Source organism: Marmota flaviventris, chromosome 8, assembly GCF_047511675.1.
Source record: "Marmota flaviventris isolate mMarFla1 chromosome 8, mMarFla1.hap1, whole genome shotgun sequence".
Taxonomy (NCBI): Eukaryota; Metazoa; Chordata; class Mammalia; order Rodentia; family Sciuridae; genus Marmota; species Marmota flaviventris.
Window position 1 is genome coordinate 54,821,859 of NC_092505.1, and position 20,085 is coordinate 54,841,943.

At 44.2% G+C, this 20,085-nt stretch overlaps 1 protein-coding gene across 6 annotated transcripts in view; it reads right to left on the minus strand.

Moving 5' to 3' along the window:
* The window catches only part of LOC139701303 (kalirin-like), a 117,053-nt gene that overhangs the window by 58,236 nt on the left and 38,732 nt on the right, over window positions 1-20,085 (minus strand). For 3 of the 6 annotated variants that reach the window (XM_071615267.1, XM_027936084.2, XM_027936083.3), the window contains exons 2-4: window positions 17,333-17,616; window positions 16,294-16,395; window positions 3,557-3,687 (exon numbers count right to left, since the gene is read on the minus strand). In XM_071615267.1, coding sequence (XP_071471368.1) covers window positions 3,557-3,687; window positions 16,294-16,395; window positions 17,333-17,616 — 517 coding nt within the window. Of the gene's footprint in view, window positions 1-3,556; window positions 3,688-3,806; window positions 3,843-16,293; window positions 16,399-17,332; window positions 17,617-20,085 lie in introns of those variants that run through there. The other 3 variants (XM_071615266.1, XM_071615269.1, XM_071615268.1) reach the window with 2 other exon arrangements.

Below are 20,085 nucleotides of genomic sequence, written 5' to 3' on the forward strand. Positions count from 1 at the left end.
TTCACATTAAGGTCACAGTAAAGTTACTTAAACGCCTTAAAGCACCCCAGAGTTGCTCACTGCTGCTCTCTGAGGGCACGAGGCCAGCAAGGACTTTCCCTTAGCCAGCACACAAGTCAGACAAGGATGATGAACAACTGCTTTGAAATCCTCTTTCTACTTTCTATATCTCTTTCTCCCTGAATGACTGTAGAGACACAGGGCAGGAAGAACGACAACTCCTTTGGCAAAACTGAGTTACAAAAGCTTTGAGGCCAAAGGATCCATATGAGACTCTTATTCCTTCGTTTCAGTTCCATTCTTCCTAAAGAGAGGAGAGAGACACTTGTTTGATAACAAGCTGTTAAGGCCCCAGAAATGCAGATATGGAGAGAAACTTTTACTTTATAATCTAGAAGCTACAATTATTCACATGGGTATCTATGGTAACTGGCTTGGAAAATCCCCAGTCATGGCCAGAAAGGCTGACTGCAGACATTCCTCACTCACAACTTTGAAGGCAGCGCTCAGTCCCAAGACGCAGGATTGAACAATGGCAAGGACATTTACTTTCTTGTTAATTATTTCTACTTCTTAGAGCATTTACTATAAGGCCAGTTACTTCATCTGGGTTTTCTTATTCTTGTAAAAAGGTAGGTATTGTAAAGCGTACTTTATTTAATGAAAATACTCAAATGGAAAGATTAGGTAACTTGCCCAAGATTACAAAGTGAGGGACTGAGTTGGGATTTGAACCCAGTTGTTCAAGAGTCCAAAGACTGAGCTCCTTCATGTAGCTCACTGCCTGGCAAATGGCTGAGACTGGCTCATTGGAGTCCCAGAAGCCTCAGCCCCAAACACTCCTCTTTTTCTGTCCAACAGTGAAGAGGAAGACCTATCCATAAAATGCTTTTGGCTGTGCACAGGGGAGGGGCTGCTCTGAGTCTACTGGAGTCTGATTCTTTACTATCTGATTTGAAAAAGTTTTGTCTGAAGCCACACAAGTATATTTTTGGCCCAAGTGGCAAAAGGGGTAAAGTTCTGAGATGTCAACCAGGGACCCCAGTGCCGGGGTTGTAACCATTTTGAACCCAGGAAGCAATTCAGCTGAAACTCTTGTTCTGTGTGACACTGAGGAGCCACCAAATCCCCGGGGTCTAGGGGCCTTGGGGGCCAGGGAAGGAAGCAAAGGAACACATGCTTCTTTATCAGCCTGCTCAGCACTTCCAACCAGTTCCCTCCAGCACAGACCAGCGAGTGTTTCAGGCCACAGGAAGGAACTGGCAAGGCCAAATATATAAAGCATTCAAATATATCTTTAGCATGACCCAAGTACCGCTTGGAAGACAGTGGTTAAAGAAAACCACAGGAAAATGAGAGTGGGAATTGGGGGCTGGGAGGGGCCTGTGGAGATGAAGTCTACTGCTTTGTGTCCACGTGATATTTTTATCTTCAGCCATTTGCTGACACATTGGGGCTGGCTAGGCTTGTCAGCCTCTAGGGAAGGGAACTTGCATCAGGTCTGCTGGGGAGCCTTGCCTTTTTCCCTTAAGGGGCTGGTGAAGTATCTGGGGGAGATTGAGACACATTAAAAGACCTTCTGAAAAGTTACCTCAGAGATTTAAATTATATTCATCTTAAGGCAGTACAGGATTAATTGCCAAATGAATGAATAATAAATTACTGTCCATGTTCAATTCTTATCAGTAAAAGCCACAAATAAATGTTGTTCTTTGGTCCCTGTGAAATTTTTCCAGCTATAGGTTGGGCCCACTTCTAACCCTCTCTCTTTCACAGTGGTAGGGAAGGGCTGGTCTTCCACAGGAAATCCTGTAGACCCTTGGCACTGGCTGTTCCCTCTACCCAGAACACTCTTCCTCATGGCTAACTCCTTACCTCCTTCTGGTTTTTGTGCAAATGGCAGAACCACTTAAAACCACAGCCTGGCCTCATTCCTGATCTCCCTCACACTGCTCTTTTCTTTTTCCAGCTTCTGACATACCACCTAATTTATTTTGTTTGTCCTACTTCTCCCATATATACCAAAAGGATGATATATAGTAAAAGGGATGAGACACTGTCGGGTAGATTTTCAGGATAGCTCAGGATGTGGAGAAATAGGGGCTTTGGTGAGAATGAGATGAGGGAGGAGAGATGGGTCCCTGGGTAAAAAGGCAACACACTCTTGTGATCCATGGTAGCAAAATCAGACAATATCATATTTGGACAATGGCTGACATAATTCTCATAGGCCTGGTCAACATGAGTGAGACTAGTGTTTGTCTTTGCTAAGGACCATTGGCCACCTTGTGGGTCACTTCCCTGATGAAAACTTTTGTTTCCCTGATATAAGCCTTGTTTTGGCTTGACTGATGTAAGCTAAGGAGAACCAGTTTTGTAAAAGTCCTAGGAAATTTCCCTGTGGAAATGACATTTCTCAATCTTGATTCCATTTACTAACTTCTTGGGGTTCTTCCTAAGCACCCATAAAGTTGTGGGAGTAAGTATGAAATTATAGAGTTTGCATGCCTCTTGTTCTTCCCCACTGTGAGGGGACAGCCCTGCTTTGACACAAGGCTCTTGCTATGATGTTTCTATTTTTGTTTCCTAGGAAACAAAGTCCTAAATGTTCACTCAACACATTTCCCAGTAACAGAAGGATTTAGCCCTACTTATTTTTTTTTTATAACTGATTTAACAAAATGTGCTTTTTTTACTTTGAGGTCTATCCCTCCCACTCCCTTATCAATTTGCAGTGACTTGGCAAAAGGAGTGATTAATTTGAGGGAGAAGGGCAGACTAACAGCAGAGAGGGACCCTTCCCATCTGCCTACCCTGCTCTCACTGCTGCTCACGATTTCACACTGAGCCATGTTCAAGACTTATTGGCAGCTGGCTTCCAGCTCAGCCAAACTCTGAATAAGAAAACTAAAGTAAGGGAGGAGTTATGGTTCTGTATTACTGGCATCCATATCTTCCTTATCATCTCACGTAACAGGAGGCATATAACCCGGACCTTGCATTGCACAAGGATCTTTGTGAAACAGACTGCAATGTGAACTGTATTTTACCACTAGCCATTCAAAGTGGAAAGGCAGTTTTTGTAGAACTAAATGATGCAGAATTAAAGCCCTTGGGGAGGGGTTGAGATGAGCCCTACCTGGCGTACTACAGCTTCCTCTTCTAATCTCTCACTTGCCTATACTTGGGGCATATCGCCTCAGGTGACCTCCACCAGATTTTCTGCCATGATTAGGGATTCTCTGGTACTACAGACCCATCTTAATAGTCCCACAGTTTCCTTTTTATCAGCATGTTTAATATTTCTATCAGATCTTAGTTAAAACCATACTTTGTCATTAATAGCTGCTACTTAACAGAAGACACTTCAGCCTAAACTTCTTCAAGACAGTGCCAAAGTAGCTCACTGTTCGTCACTGTTACACAGAATAGATCTGAGTCACCTTCACTTCTGTCTGAGATCAGTCGAAGCACAGCGTGGGGAATCCCTAAGTACCCCCAGCCCTTCACCACGGTCCGCCACACCTGCAAGAGTGGGATCTGGGGAATTACTTACATCCTGCCTCGAAGGGCCTTGGCTTTCTGTTCTTCTTCCAGGTTTCTAGGAGGAGTGGGTGGGGTCATCCCCTCATTTAGGCAGCCTGTAGGGTCTTTCAAGCTCCCCCGGTAGGAGCCTCCTTCAAGAGTCTAAAAAGACAAGAACAAACAGCTTCAGAGAATTGTACACTGAAAAGTCACTTGGAAGCCCTGTGTCCCCCAGTCTGCCCACAACCAGCTTGAGAAGTAACAGCCAAGGCTGTTCTCACTGATTCATAGTGAAGCATTAGGACACCAGAGACTTCCACCCTCCTGCAGCAGGGAGCTCTGAGCTGTCGCCTTCTTAGGCAATCAGGATGTCCTTGGCCAACTTTCCAGGCCTAATGAAACTGCCTATTGTCAAAGCAACTTATCTCTGTGTAAGGGCTCCAGAGGGAAAGCTAATCATTGCAATTCTGTACCAAATAAGGAGTTAGAAAAGAAAATCTGTTGTAAGGCCATCAAATGCAAATTGATAAGGCAGTGGGAGGGATAGACCTCAAAACAAACAAGCAGGGTTTTGTTAAATCAGTTATAAATCTTTTGAAGAGGACAAGAAATAACCTGTAGATTTAACCTTTTCAAAAAACATCTCTGCTAAGGTTATTTACCAATGGCTTCCTTTCATTTACTAATTCTTCTCATTTCTTTTAAATCAAGTGCTATAGAATCAGGAAAAAAAGAAGTTAAATGGCTTAATACAGTCCTTCAAACCAGACAAATGAGAAGTTAGACTTTATTTATGTATGATGCATCAAAATGCAATCTACTGTCATGTCTAACTAAATAGAACAAATAAAAAAACTAAAAAAAAATACAGTACTTTAGAAGGAACTAAGGGTAAGGAACAAAAATTCTAATTTCAGAATATTATATGGACAGCTAAAATGGTTCCATGCTTCAGTTTTTGTCAATTTTCAAATCAAACCTTCTCTCTACAGATTTCTGAGAAATAGACAGAGACAACAGTTGTCAACCTCTCTGAAAAGTTACAAATGCTCTGCAGTGGTGAGCTGCTTTCCCTCACAGACGTCACTAGTAACAGTAAGAACACTCAAAAGAGGGTCCAAGCTAATATTTTCACTAGTGTCCTGGGAAGACCCAAGCGACACCTACTATTTGATTATGTGAACTGACAGAAGCCACATGGATAAACAGTAATGGAGAGATCAAGGTCAAGGTGGGCAAATGTAAAACAAGCATGAGAGACAAATCCAAACCACCCAAGGCACCTGTCTACCCCAGCCACAGTGGCTAAACGGAGAGGTTTCACTTAGTAGTCTCTGAAAATGGCCCTGAGTTAAAGTCACAAAGATCAAAAAAGTGTCATGCAAAAAGGTAGTAGGAACAACAGACTCAGCCTGATCTTAAATGATCTGCACTTGACATCATCTGTCAGTAACTGCTGGGTTTTGTTTGTTTTTCTGTTTTATGTGTGTGTGTGTGTGGCACTAGGCATTGATCCCAGGAACACTCTACCACTGACACCACATTCTCAGCACCCCCACCACTTTTTTAAAAATTTTGAGACAGGGTCCCATTAAGTTGCCCAGGCTGTCCTCAAACTTGCTATCCTCCTGCCTCAGCCGCACCCCCCGCCCCCCCATGTAGCTGGGATTATAGACATGTGCCACCATGCCTAGTTTAGCTGCTGTATTTCAACATAGACCAAACAGAGGCAGGAAAGTCTGAGGAAAGGAAACATAAAAGGAATGAGGATCCTGATGGGACACTATGTGACAAAGGATAGAAACTTGAATCTGAAAATCTCAACACTGAAAGAGATATCCACTTTTCCTTGGCCTCCCAAATAGACACAATATGCCAAACATGAATTTGTCACTAAGGCTAGAAATTAGAATTAAGAGCACAGGGTCTTCCAGCCCAACAGGGAGAATTTCTTTCTACTTGACATAAAGGTATTTACAGAACAAAGTAATCAGCTACGGAAACCGTTACATCCAGAGCAGCAGTATTGGCTAAAAATAAAGAAAGGTTGAGAAGGGTTGAGCTACATTTATAGACACAGAGTCTGTAACCTGTTATTAAGGAAATTAGAGTGTCTGGTGCCGAGGCTTGACAAGCCAGTGGACAGGCAAGCTTTCCAGTGACATGTCCCCTGGTGCCATCACCAGAGACAGGCTGCTAGACAGATGGACCCAGCTGGTGACGGATCCCATTAGTGCCTCTTACTTTCTCCTCCTCTTCCCATTGTCCTTTTGTGGTCTTTGTTCTTTAGCCTGCTGGATGGCAGGAAGGAGACTGCCAGGCCCAGGAAGCAGGCCTACAGCTCTGCTTACAAGATGCCCCCACGGTACATCCAGCTTGACATGGGCCACTCTCAGCCCATCTAGAGAATGAAGGACATCTAAGGAGTCCAAAGTGTCACACAGTGAAATGCATTCCATGTTCTTCTGCCTGACTGTTCTGTGAGCAAAGAAGCCCAAGTTGTCTCTGGGGCAGGACTCTCAGGCACAGAGTTAAAAGGTAGATTCAGTGAGAGCAGGAAGAGGGAAATAAAGGGCTTGGTAATCGGTATGCTGGGTAATTTGCCTTGAATCATGGAGTTAGCTATAATGCTGGCAGTCATTCAAGAGTGATTCCCTCTGAAGACCTAGTTGCCTGTGTTAGAGTTGGATACTAGGCTCCAATCAAGGGCAAGTAAAGGTGACCTGCAATTAGTGCTTCTCCTGGAGGAAACAGGCCAGTTTTCTGCTACAATGAGAACTTCTGCCCCACTTAAGATTTGCAATATGACCTATGCACATCCTCCTGAATACTTCAAATCATCTCTAGATTACTTATAATATCTAATACAATGTAAGTGCTAATAAGTAGTTGCTATACTGTATTGTTTAGAGAATAAAGACTAGAAAAATGACATGTTCAGTACAGACACAGATTTTTCTTAAATATTTTCAATCTGAAGTTGGTTGAATTCACAGATGTAGAACCTGTGGATACAGAGGGACAGTCATTGAGAAATGAAATGGGAGGACATTCCAGGCAGCAGCAGCCCAGAGAGTAAAAGTCATGGGGTGAATGAACCACGTGGGGCAGCCCAGAAGCTGCAAGCCCAGGGCAGGTAGAGGAGAGGGGAGGGACCAGTAAGTGACTGTGTTATGGGTGCTGGCATGAGGAGGTTCTAGAAAAGAAAGAGCTAAGGAGTGAAAAAAGAGAGAGCAAGTGCTGGCAAAGAGAAAGGGGAAGGAATGGTGGGAATGAAAATGAAGAGTGGTGCAGCTATTATGAAAAACAGTATGGAGGTTCCTAAAGAAAATTAAAAATAAAACTGTCACAAGACACAAAATTGACAGGACTGGGTATATGCATGCCCAAAGGTTATGAAACAGCACCTTGTAAACATATTTGCGCCTCTATGTTCAGTGCTGTACTATTCACAGTAGCTAAGATGTGGAAAAATCTTAAGTGTCTGTTGGTGAATGAATGGATAAAGACACTGTGGTAGGGTGTGTGTGTGTGTGTGTATGTGATATTTTTCAGCCTTAAGAAAGGAAATTCTGGGGCTGGGGTGTGGCTCAGAGGTAGAGCACTCGCCTAGTATGCGTGAGGCACTGGGTTCAATCCTTAGCACCACATAAATATAAAATAAAGATATTGTGTCCACCTATAACTAAAAATAAATAAATAAATAAATATTAAAAAAAGAAAGGAAATTCTGCCATTTTCCACAACATGGGTGAAGATCATGCTAAGTGAAATAAACATATAAAGAAAGAGAAATATTGCATGATCTCACTTATATGTGGAGTCTTTTCAAAAAATGTCTAATATATATAGATGAATAAAATAGTGAACTGGGTGTCTTGTGAGTTCAAAGTCAGCCTCAGCCATTGAACAAGGCCCTAAGTCACTCAGTGAGACTCTGTCTCTAAATGAAATACAAAAAAGGGCTGGAGATGTGGCCAGTGGTTAAGTGCCCCTGAGTTCAATCCCTGGTACCAAAAAAAAAAAAAAAAAAAAAAAAAGAGAGAGAGAGAGAATAAAATACTTATTTGGGGTGGGAGGAGAGAGATCAAGTGAAAAAATAGGAACTATATAGATCAAAGGATACAAAATAGCAGATATGATGTAACAAGCTAGATCCGGAGATTTAATGCACTATCTGAGGACCATTGTTAGTAAAGTTGTATTATATTAAGGGTTTTTGTCAAATAAGTAGATTTAAGCTGTTCTACACATACAGAAAAATAATGTGTGGGATGATGGTTGTATTAATTTGTTCTCTATAGTAACCATTTAACCATCTATGTATATGTCATAATATTTTGTGGTAACCTCAAATATGTACATAAAATATTTTTTAAAACTTGGATAATATACTCTGGCCAATAAACATTAGATTTAAGTCATTCCTAGGCAAACTTGGGGTGGGCATGGGAACAACTGATAGTGGAAAAACTGAGGTGTGGATTTTTCAGACAAATGACATTTCAGGTTTGTGATTTGGGGGTTGATTTTTTAAAAAATTTTTGATGGAATTCTAAATTTTTCTATTCTGACAAGCATCTCAGAAATTTCTTCCACAGAGGATTTCCAAATGAATCTAGTTCCTAAAAACGTATACCTCCACTGTGGATATGATGGGGCCATTATTTTTTTCCATCTAGACCAGGAAGTTCTGCTAACTCCACCCCATTTTCAGGGGCCTGCTTATCAGTTTATAAAGCACGTTCCTGCCTACTCAATCATCATTACTTGCTTGAGATTAGGTTCAGGTGAACAGAATCATCACTGATAAGTGAGATAAAGGAGAGTCCAAGTAGACCAATTCACTTTCCCAAGGCAACTTATAAAACAAGCCAATTTGTGTAACATGCACAAGTACAGCCTGGTCCTTGCCAGGTTCCTCTGTGGCCCATGAGGCTGGCCAGGGAAGTGAATGCTAGCACAGCAAGAGAACCAAAGGGTGGCAAGACTTGCTGACGCAGACAGGGCACACTGTCAGGATGCCAGGCCACTAGATGGACTCAAGAAGAGCTCACGACTGGCTCAGTGCTGCCTAGAGGCAGAGGACTCTTAGCAAGCATCCAGCAGGGTCATCTGGAGTCTAGTGACCTGTTTTGGCATGCCACCTGATGATGAGCTCAGAGAGGGCCTTCCTTTCTGGAAGTGTGATCTTCTGTGCCAGGCAGGGTAGAATCCTGGGGCTTCAGGACCACAGTATAGAGACACAGTCTCACATGGCCAGCAAGCTCTCATTCCTTACACTTGAGGAATAAAACCAAGTCCTATGGACTGCTAAACAATTACCCTGCAACATCTACCCAATGGCCAATCTATTAGCAGAATGTAAGTTTCCACTTTTCCAGCACCACACTGGGCAATGGGAGATGAGGATGATGCAGTTCCCTTTGCCCTCACAAGGCTGCAGAAGTGGCCAGGAGCTAACATTTGCAGGTGCCTGCTTATCAGTTTGCAAAACACTTCCTGCCTACTCAACCATCAGAATTACTCTTTTGAGATTAGATTCAGGTGAACAGATTCATCATGGATAAGCGAGATAAAGAAGAGCCCAATACACTTTCCAGGGCTATATTACTGGTAGCAGAAGTAGAATGGAAACCTGGGTCTTCAGGTTCCTTACATACTTTATACCAGCAATAGCTGTCCACAGATCTAGAAAAAACTTTATTAAAAATCACATGGGGTGACGGGCGTGGTGACACACACCTATAATTCCAGCAACTTGGGAAGTTGAGGCAGGAGGACTGCAAGTTCAAAGCCAACCTCAGCAACTTAGCAAAGCCCTAAGCAACTTAGTGAGACCCTGTCTCAAATTTTAAAATGTTTAAAAAGGGCTGTGGATGTAGCTCAGTGGTTAAGTACTCCTGGGTTCAATCCCAGTACCCCCTCCAAAAAAAAAAAAAAAAAAAATCACATGTGGATAGCAGAGGGAGACCTTACTCCTGGCTCAAAGTTAAAGACAATACCTTAACACATAAACCAGAAAGTATGTCAGTATGCTAGCTCTATTGGTGGTTCCTGGGCAATGAAGATCAGCGCTCACACTGAGGCAGAAGCTTTGATGCAACAATGACTACGTGGCCATAAAGCAACAGGAGCAGCTTTGGGGCATGGGGACACGAGGTACCTCCTGGCCCTCAGGTACAGCTATAGGGCAACTGAATTCTAAGTGCAGAATTTGGGGTCACTGCTTGAGCAACCGATAAGGAAATTAAAAAAAACAAAATAACTATGGATAAAGGTTTAAGCTAACAGATGCTTCTGTAAAATGGACTCTGCACATTAAGAAGGACTTTGATAGTTCTTTACACTACTCTAAGAAAACTCCCACCTGCGCACCTAGGTCCTGCCCTCTGGAGCAGCCCAAGCAGACCAACCCTTCAGTCCCACTGCAGTGCTTCAGTAATTGGAAGACGGCTCTGCCATGCTTCTAACTTCTCCCCAGAGTCTCTGTCTCTTTAACCTGACATGGACAACATGGTACTGTTTACCTCCTCTTGGGCTCTTCCAGTTTATTCAAGATCATTCTAGAATGCTGCATTTAGAATACAATGTATTACACACCACTCAGGACAGGTGTGGTCTGAATAGCACAATGGAACTATTACTTCTCTTGACCTATACATTGTACTTTCATTAACCAAGTCTATGATAACATTGGATATTTTGGCAGCTTTCACACTATTTTATTTGATCAAATAAATATTCCCAAACTTTTATGAGCTCTACTTTTTTTTTTTTCCCTCCCAAGCCAAGGAACTGATGAGGAATAGGAACAGGAGTCTTAGAGGTGAAGAGGCAACTTAGTGTTCTCACACATGGCTGGAGTAGTCTCAATTTTCTGTTGCTCCACTGCTGTCCCACAGTGGGATGGGAAGAAAGAGAAAGTGGAGGGAAGATAAAAGAATCAAATTTTGGTGACATGATTCTAAGAAACAAAGCCACTACTTTCTTACTCCTTTCTTAAGATGCACTTGGTTTCATGTTAAGCCAAAGAAATCTCTGTAATTCTGGGCTCACTGGAGGTCCTTAAGGAGCAGTTATTGGTGGAAGTTAAAGCCCTTGTTATGGTAAACTCATTGCAGTAACAATATTCATTCAATAGACATTGATTGACAGCTGGTTACAGGGTTGATCAACTCCAATGCCATCCCACTCTTCCCCTTCTTTGGGAAATCTGTTCTTATGGGACTTGTCAACAACTCTGCTCAGAGGCATAACAGATTCACTGATCACACAAACTAGAGGACTGAGGAGACTCTCAATAGCACAAGTCAGCAATAGAAGGGGAAAGGTAACCTAAAATATAAAAAAATCTGGATTTAAAAACATTTTCTTTGTAATTGTAGATGCCTTTATTGAATTTATTTTTTTTTTATGCAGTGCTAAGGATTGAACCCAGTGTCTCATGGCAAGCATTCTGCCACTGAGCTACAGCCCCAGCCCCTGGATTTTTTTTGAAACAAGTATTCATGAAGAACCCATTAAGTATAAAAGACTCCTGTATACAACTGGAGGAAAAAATATGAATGTCCTAAACGACTTATCATCTAGCTGGGGAGGTAAACTGCAAGTGAAAACATCATGGTATTTTAACAAATGGCACAACAGCCATCTAAGAGGTGCCCCAAGTAGCATCTGGCATTTGAAACTGCAGTTGGATTTCAGAGGGCGTTTGGCCTGGAGTGGTCAGGGAAGTCCTTGTGGAGAGATGAGTTTGAGTGGGACCTTGAAGGTCCATTATGCACTAGATAAGCAAACACAAGAGGCAGAACACTCTGGAGAAGTGAAGTGGTAGGAACAAAAATGCAAAGGGAACAAAGCCAAACGTGTGACTTTGAAAAGTCAGTGGTGACCATGAGAGCCCTTGACTCCCGCTGGGAGGACAAGGAGAGACAGCAGAAAAATGGGCAAGCGCAGAGTCTGACGCTTGTAACTCAAACCACCAGCCATTTTTTTTTTTTCTAATTTGAAAGGAAAATTTGGTAGGAAAAGAAGGAGATCATATGTGTTAAACCTCATTTATACACTATAAAGATGGCATATCTGAAAAGGAAGTCACTGGAATCAAAATTATTGGCAGCTTGCTCTAGAGAGGACTCTCCATCTCCCTCTAATTCTTGGGCCTGGTGGAGAAAGATCTAAACAGTGGTGATTAACAAGACTTCCCAGCAGAAGCCTGGTGGGAGCATAGGCATTTATCTTAATGAGATTGCAGGAAAAGCCAAATGGGTGACACAGATGAGAAAGAAAGGAAAATGCTTCAAATTGTCATCTTACAGTGATACTTAGACGTCAAAGCCTGGGAGTGGAGGGCAGCTCTGTCCTAATGAAGCATCCAGAAATGAATTTTCACCAGCACTTTGCCAAAGTCCCAAGCCAGCTCAGACTGACCACCCTGCCTTCAGGTGGCGTGATGGGTCCACTGAATAGTCACAGGCTAGACCAGCTGCCAGTGCTTATGTTCAGTTTTTCCTTCCATGATGGAGAGAGGCACCAGGTCCCTTGATTTTTTTTCTGGGTTGGGGAGGGGTACTGTGGATTGAACTTAGGGGCATTCGGCCACTGGGCCACATCCTCAGCCCTATTTTGTATTTTATTTAGAGACAGGGTCTCATTGAGTTGCTTGGCATCTTGCTTTTTTTTTTTTTTTTTTTTTTAAGAGAGAGTGTGAGAGAGAGAGAAAGAGAGAGAATTTTTTAATATTTATTTTTTAGTTTTCAGCGGACACAACATCTTTGTTTGTATGTGGTGCTGAGGATCGAACCCGGGCCGCACGCATGCCAGGTGAGCGTGCTACCGCTTAAGCCACATCCCCAGCCCAATATCTTGCTTTTTCTGAGGCTGGCTTTGAACTCATGATCCTCCTGCCTCAGCCTCCCGAGCTGCTGGGATTATAGGCATGTGCCACCGCACCCTACTCCCTTGATTTTTTTGTGGCAAGATATCTATACACTTTTGCCCATTCCCCTTTAGAACCAGCAGTCTTAATTTTGCAAGACTTTGCAAGCTAGAAGCTCCCTAAATAAAATTATTTGGTATTTTCAAAGACCCACCTGTTTCAGCAGCCCAGTGAATGAGCTTCAGAGCATCCAGACACCTCAGTCACTGACTAAAGGCCACTTGCCTGGGGGCCAGCAGGTCAGGCTTACCGTGAGGCAAATTTGTATGGGATACTTTATGCTTTTTGCTAACATCACAACCCCATAAAGGCCTATTAAATTCCCATGCCCAATCCAAAGCAAAGCCAAGAAGGATTTTGGAGCACAGGTTTTCAAAAACCATCATTATTGGAAATAATTCCACAGGAGGGATGAGGATAAGTGAAAATGAGAACCTGGGATAGATTCAAGGCCCTGGGAGCCGCATGGAGGTGACATGCACACAGAACTTCCTCCAGGACCCCCACTTACCAGCTTGCTTTTGACCAACTTTTCTATTGCACTGACAAGGTCTGCAGCAGTAGGTACTTCTGAGGAAGCCTGCCGGGCTGCTAGCAAAGAGGAGGACTGCAAGACATTGGGCAGCAAAGGAAAAGCAGATTAGCAAGGATTAGAAAGCCAAACAGAAAGTCCAAAGCTCAAGGCAGGCAAGGAAAGGAAAGCTCTGTGTTTAGAGGGAAGAGGCGACAGAGGGAAATGGGGTTAAGAGTAGTGGGGTGGAGCAGGCCTGCCCAACCCCTGGTCAGGAAGTCTTGGCAGCAGCAAAGCATAGATGGGACTGCCTCTTCTTAGGCAGGCCTCCAAAGGAGTTGAGAGGAAGGGTCACTGAGTTCCTAGGGGGGCCAATAGGCAAGGGCAACACCTACTAATGGCAGGAGGCAGGGACAAATGCTCCAAGGGCAAATAGGGCTTAAGCCACTATATGGCTGCCCATTGCTTTCCAGGGCTGCAAGCAATCCATCAACCCAGTCTCAAATGTATTACTGCCTTAGGTATGGATCTTTACAGTGCCTAGAAAAATGCTAGGGGCAGGGCATTTTAGAGACCTGGAAGCTAGACACCCCCTTCCACATTTTCTCCCTCTCTTTCTCTGCTTCTGCCTCTGAACACCAAGAAGCAATAGAGGCTTTCGCAGGAGCTGTGTGTTACATGCTGGGCAGGTGGGGACATCTGCTACAGCCAAGAGGGGCTCAACTGAAGGGCCTCTCTGGGACCCTCTTCCACCTGCACCAGGGGTAAGGACTTGTTGGTATGGCTATTTGCTCAGTGGGCTGGGGATAACCTCTCGCTGGATGATGGCTTTTGTTTGCTTGCTTGGTTTTCCCTTTCTCCTCTACCTGAGGAGAAGCTGGGGGAGAGATGGCCAAGCCTGCATGTATTTCAGAGTGGAGGGCAGTGGTATCCAGGCCAACGCATGGGAATAACCACTGTGGACATAGAAAGTTGACTGTCCTGGCCTTGTCCTGACTTCAAGTTTCTCCCTTAAGTTAGGGGAAGAATTTCAAACAAGAAAACTCCCTTTCTAATGTAAGAGTTCCTTTTCAGTCTTTGCTTCTGAAATGTGGAAGAATCAAATAAGTACAATTAAGAACAATTATAACAATCTCTTTTTCCTCTCTTGGGGATGCAGGAAAATGCTCATGGTTTGGAAAACAAAGATATCATTTTTGATCTAGGAATGTTACTCCTGGGAATTTAGTCCAAGGACTGACATTAGAAGAACAAATACTATATATACACCGTGATCTGCAGAGGTATTATTTCAAGTAGTGGATTGGAAACACCCTGTTCAGATGTCCCATGAAGGGACTGGTCAAGCAAATTATGGAACATCAAAAAAGTAAAACATTCTCCAGGTATTAAAGTTAAAGTCATGAAGGTAAAATTAATAAGATTCTAGGAAATGGCAGCAGATAAAGCATGGAGCACGTCATACGCACATAGTAATTGTAAAACACGCATGCATGTGAACAATGGTTAAACAGGGAGGATGATTGCATAATAGTGCAATGGTTGAACTTTTAAAGATTCTTTTATACTGCTGCAAAAATTGTTTTTAATAAGTCTAACTCTATTTGCTAGAAGTTCTGATGCTCATCTCAATTCCAAATATTGTGTACAGAAGTCAAGCAAGCAGGACTGAGGAGAGTTAATGTAATAAAAGGGACTGTTGCCATTGTTCCTATTTCTGGCTAAGAAAAGGGCCACCCAAATATCTGGGGTACATCACACTCTTGGTTAAAAATTACCCAGAAACAGCACAATATCCACTTCTCCCAAACAAGCCACATTTGAGGGAATCCAAGGGCGAGGGTGCGTGACCTCTTATCTTATGCAAGCTGGCACCTCTGAGCGGAGGGCGGTGTGGGATGGCAGATACTGGGACATGAGAACCCCACCCCCATAGACATGTCACTGTTTACAGAACATTTTACAAGGGCAGAACTCTGGGAATACCAGCAGGCTGGTCCTCATTCCCATCTCAAGGTGAAGTGCAGGCCTCTCTGCCTCTGGGGATCCAGGATGGGCAGAATGCCATGCTTCCTACTACTTTTCTTCCCAACAGTCCAGAGTCAGAGAGCAGAGCCACCAACATCACCTCAGGAGGGGCCATAACTGTGTGTGCTTCTCATGTGCAAGCCCCAGGGGCAGTCACCACCTCTTAGTCTTTGTCCTATTCCTAGATTGTCCTTCTAGCATAGCACAGAGGAAGACCTGAAATAATGGTTGTGAATTAATAATTAAATGTAGGGCAGACAGAATTAATATAAGAGCTGGGATGTTAGAAACACAGAAGCCTCTGCAGACCTCCTTTGAATCTCATCCTAGGTGGGATCATGAAGGCTTGTTTCCTGCACACACATGGTGGTCCCACCGCCTTGGAGGAGGCTGCCCCACAGAGAACTAGAAGGCACAGGGGAAGCCTGAGGGACAGCGAGGCAAATAACCACCACCACCACCACCACCAAATGATGCTCCTAAAGCAAATGGAAAGGACAACCAAACACAAAACCACTTCCAGAGTCCAAGGTACTGGTCATACCAAGAGAAGGCAAGGAAAACCCCACTGATTAATGGCATGGCTATAAAAGAGAGAGGGACAGATAGCATAATGAAAGTGGCCCAACGTCCCAGATTAGTACTATGGGGTCAATTCCAACCATCCAGTCTGAGCCTCTGCTCCAGAATGACTGAGGTGACCCCTAGGGGGTCAGAGGCACAGGGGACAGGCTGTGGAATTTTGCAAAACAAAAAACTTGTGCAACTGAGCACATTAGGCCTGCCTACCTTTGACACCCCTCTCCTCCCTTAGCAGTATTTCTACCTGTCTGCTGAGACTGCAGAATGTTAACAGCACAGGACTTGACTGGAAGTCACCATGATTCTATTTCAGAGTTGGGTATAGAAAAGACAACTAAAACAGATCATATGGTCAAGCATAATAACATGGTTGCCACCTAGAACCACCACAGATTCCTTCTGGGGACAAACAGTTCCTTTTAAGAGCTGCTGTTTCCAAAGACAGAGCCATTAACTTATATCAACAGAATGAGATTCCAGGCAGATATCCATTTTAAGAACTCTACATACACCACTACACTGCCCAGAATGAAGCCAGACCTCCAGGATCGGGGCAGAGGACACCTAGAATCGCTATCACTGTGGATTCGCGTGGAGTAAGAGATAACAAGGGAGAGAGAACATCATTCTCCCATCACACACACACATGGAATGAAGTCCAGGGCATAAAGCATTACTTTTTCCACAGAGAAGCCAGAGGTCCTACCATCTCGTCCTGTGTGGGGTCGTTGTCAAAGATCTTCATGGGTGGAGGGAGGGGTGTGTGTGACTCTTCATCTGGCTCATCTTCACCCCAACCTTTCTTGCTCTTCTAGAACAAAAGAGCAGCGTTAGCTATTGTTTCACAGAGTTAAGATACCAAGGGTTCAGACTTGACATACAAAAACATAAGACACGAGGAGGGTTCCTCTGGACACACAGGCCTTTCTTTGCAGCTGCAGTTTCTTTCTCTGTAACGTAGATACCCCTGCTTATCTCAAAGGACAGTGAGAACCAAATGGGGGTAAATACCGCCCCCCCCCAAAAAAAACCCCTCAAAACGCTTCACAATCTATCTCACTGATTAGTCAGAAAGAGAGAACGCTGAAAGAAAAGCCAAGAGAGCTCAACTTTTTAAAAATTTAGGAAGGGCTAGAGAGCCGAATTGAAATGTCACCAGGCCCTATGCCACTTCCAGAGGAAGAAATGGCAGAGGGCATAAAATTACAAGAAGAAGTATGGTTACACATCAGAAAGATCTTCTCAACCTCGGCAGTGATGAGAGCTGGTACTTATCCTCCCTCACTGGGTGCCCCATCAAAGCTCCTGGCTGAGTGGCGACCAGGCTGGCCGCACCTCTGTCACAGCTCTCCCCTCTGCAGCAACCTGGAATTGTTTACTCCCTTTACACGTGGCACTGCTCCAAACACCTGGGCACAGCTCAGTCTTCTATTTTCATAGTGAAATGGTCTCCATTCTTTCACTATTAGTCTGAATAGGTCTGGACAGTTTTGGTGTAGTCCTCAGTAGAGGCAGGTGACCAACTGCCACCCTCAAGCCAGGCCCCTAACTCTAAATATGGCAAAGCGGTTTCTGGCTGCTGGATATGCCCGGTATTGGTTATTCTCTGATGAATGGGTCACAGATTGAACTCATCACTGAGGCTCAAGATGACAAGCTCTTGGAGACTGGCTAGATTACAGAACCATGCCGGAGGCATGTCAGTGGTGCCTTCCAGATGGAGGGCTCCGGGGCCCCCTAAGTACCTCATCAGCGCTGTCTCCCTGAGGGGTGGTCTCATCCCCAGGCTTGGGAGAGCCCAGGTCGAAGCTTTTCCGACCATCGCGTACTTTCTTCTGTTTTTTAATGTTTCCATCTGCTTTCCCGCTGTTGAGTCGACGCACAGGACTGGTGAGCCACTTCTTTAGGGTGTTGGTGGAGCGCTTGGGACCAGGGGAACTGTGGATGGAGTTCAGGGAAGGCTGAGCCTGCAAGTTGGCCACGGATTCAGATTTGCCTCCATTTTCGCTGGAGGAATGAGAGTATGCATCTGAGGAGGAAGAACAGACAGACAGAACCAAATCAGAGGCAGTTAAGGCAGGATGCTGATCTGGGAGTAAGACAGCTCCATCCTCAGGAAGCTAGGGCACAAGACAGGAGGTCAAGGCCAGCCATGGACTCCAGGCGAGGACCAGCAATAATGGCTGACATTTGATTTTTAACATGTGAAGCACCATCCAGGTGTTGTGCAGATAAAAACTCCTTCCTCCATGGAGCTTATATTCTGGTTAGAACAATGGACCAAGACAACAATAAAATAAGTAAAATGTAAAGCATGAGAAGAGCTATGTTGAAAAATAAAACAGTTGGTCAGGGAAAGTCTTGGGACTTGACTTTAGAGTGCAGACCTAAGGGTAGTGAAGGTGAACATGTGGCCATCTGGCAGAGGGCTTTCCAGGTAGGCAGGCAGAAGAGCCAGTACAGAGGTCCCGAGGCAGGACCTAGAGTGTGCTGGCGGTGGCTTCAGCAGAGTGAATGAGGGGGACAGCATAAGAAGGACTTAGAAACAGCAGGTACTGAGCCAAAGGGGCTGGGTGGCCAGCATTATGCATTTGGCTTTTACCTGGAGAGAAAACCATCAGAATACTAGCCAGAGTGATGTGGTCTGCCTTACATTTTAAAAGGTCAGTCTAGTGTCTATAGATTGAGGGCAGTGGAAACAGGGAGAGGGGCTGAGGCTGCCATACTATTCCAGCTGGAGGACGTTGGTGGCTGCTAGGAGGGCTGAACCAGTGCTTCTTAGAAGGGATTAGATTCTGGATATATTTTGACATGGCAGAGAGAGTTTTCTGACAAACTGCATGATAAATGAAAAAAGAGGAGTCAGGTTAACTTTGGTTTTTACCCTGAACAACTATTAGGATAGGTTCCTGAAATGGGGAAGACTATGGAAGGAACAGGTTTTGGGGAGGGTAGATAGACAGGAGATCAGTTTCAGACATCTCTGAAAGCCCGTACCAGATGTGAGTGGAGAAGCTGAGCAGCAGCTTGATACAAGTCTGGAGATTAGGGGAGAAAGTGCTGGCGAGCTGGATGCCGGTGTAGAAATGGCGTTGGAAGCCATGAGGCTGGGTGATATCATCAAGGGTCATCCATAGGGAAAAAAAAGAAGCTGGAGGACCAGGCCAGAAGTAGGGAGATGGAAGGACAAGGAGGCAGTCATGGCAGAGGAGTGGGTGTTCCTGGAGACTGGACCCAGTGAGTGTTTTGTGGAGGAGGGAGAAATCTGCTGTGTCAAATGCTACTTGCCAGGTCAAGAGCACTGACCTGAGCATTACGTCTTCAACTTAACAACACGGAAGTCATTGGTGAGTTTGCAAAAAACCCCAGCTGTAATGGAGTGGAGGGGGCCAAGCCTGATTAGAGAGAGTGCCGGAGAATGGGAGAGGAAGGAGTCAGAGTGGGGAGTTGTTTTGTTTTAAAGGGATAGTGATTGGAGATGAAGAGACTTTGTTTTGTTTTGTCTTTTTTAAATGGGAGAAATCAGCATATTGTTTATAAGCTGTTATGCCATGGGCTGACTATTTTCAGTGTGATAATGTACTTGCAATGGTTTAAGCCTTTTACATGGCCTATCTGATTTCCCTCTCAGGCAACTCTATGAGGAAGTTCTATTATCCTCATTTTACAGAAGAGGAAACTTCAGACTTGGAGAAACCAGTCAATTTGCCTAGGAACATCAGCTTGTAGGAACAGGGAGAGCTGTGAATGCCTGTTAGTGTTTCCTGGGCCCTTAAAGCCAGTGCCTCACCCAGTTCTCCAACCTCCCTGTTGTGGGGGAAGGATGAGGGTGGAGGTAGAGCAAGTCCAGAAAAAGCCACACTATTGTGGTGGGACAGAGGGGCTAGAAAAGGTACTGGGCAGATGTGAGCATACAGGAAGAGCACCTCAGGCAAATCTCATTTAATTTCCCCCCAAATCCTTGACATCTGAAAACCCCTTAAACTCTGAGGTGATTAGCATTAGATTCCACCTATCTTGGCTTATAGAATAGCTTTGAGTTTTATTACAAAGGAAGCTCTTTAAGCCCACTTCCAATGTATTCCTATTATTTAGAGATGCTGTTCTTGGTTCTATTAGTGTGAGAAAGCTGGGTTCCCAAGGCTTTCAGAAGCTGCAGAGCAGCATGAGAGCATCAGTTTGCAAATCCAGATGCTAAGCAAGAATTACTAACCAATAACAATGTTATGAAGCACTGATCAGGTTGTGTGTTCTAAAAATATATGACATAGATTTTATTTTCAGAGACATCCTGTTTAGCTTCACACATTCGTCCACACATGATAATACAGAGAGGCAAATTGGGGTGGGGGGAATGAAAAAGCAAGATAGAGAAGGCAAAATAAAGATAAATTCACTTGGCAGTATGTGAGCAGTATGTGATTAATCGCAAGGGTCTGCCTGGACAGAGTTCAGAGGCAGGTCAGATCAGTAAGGGTGGGGGATTAGTCTGAAAAGG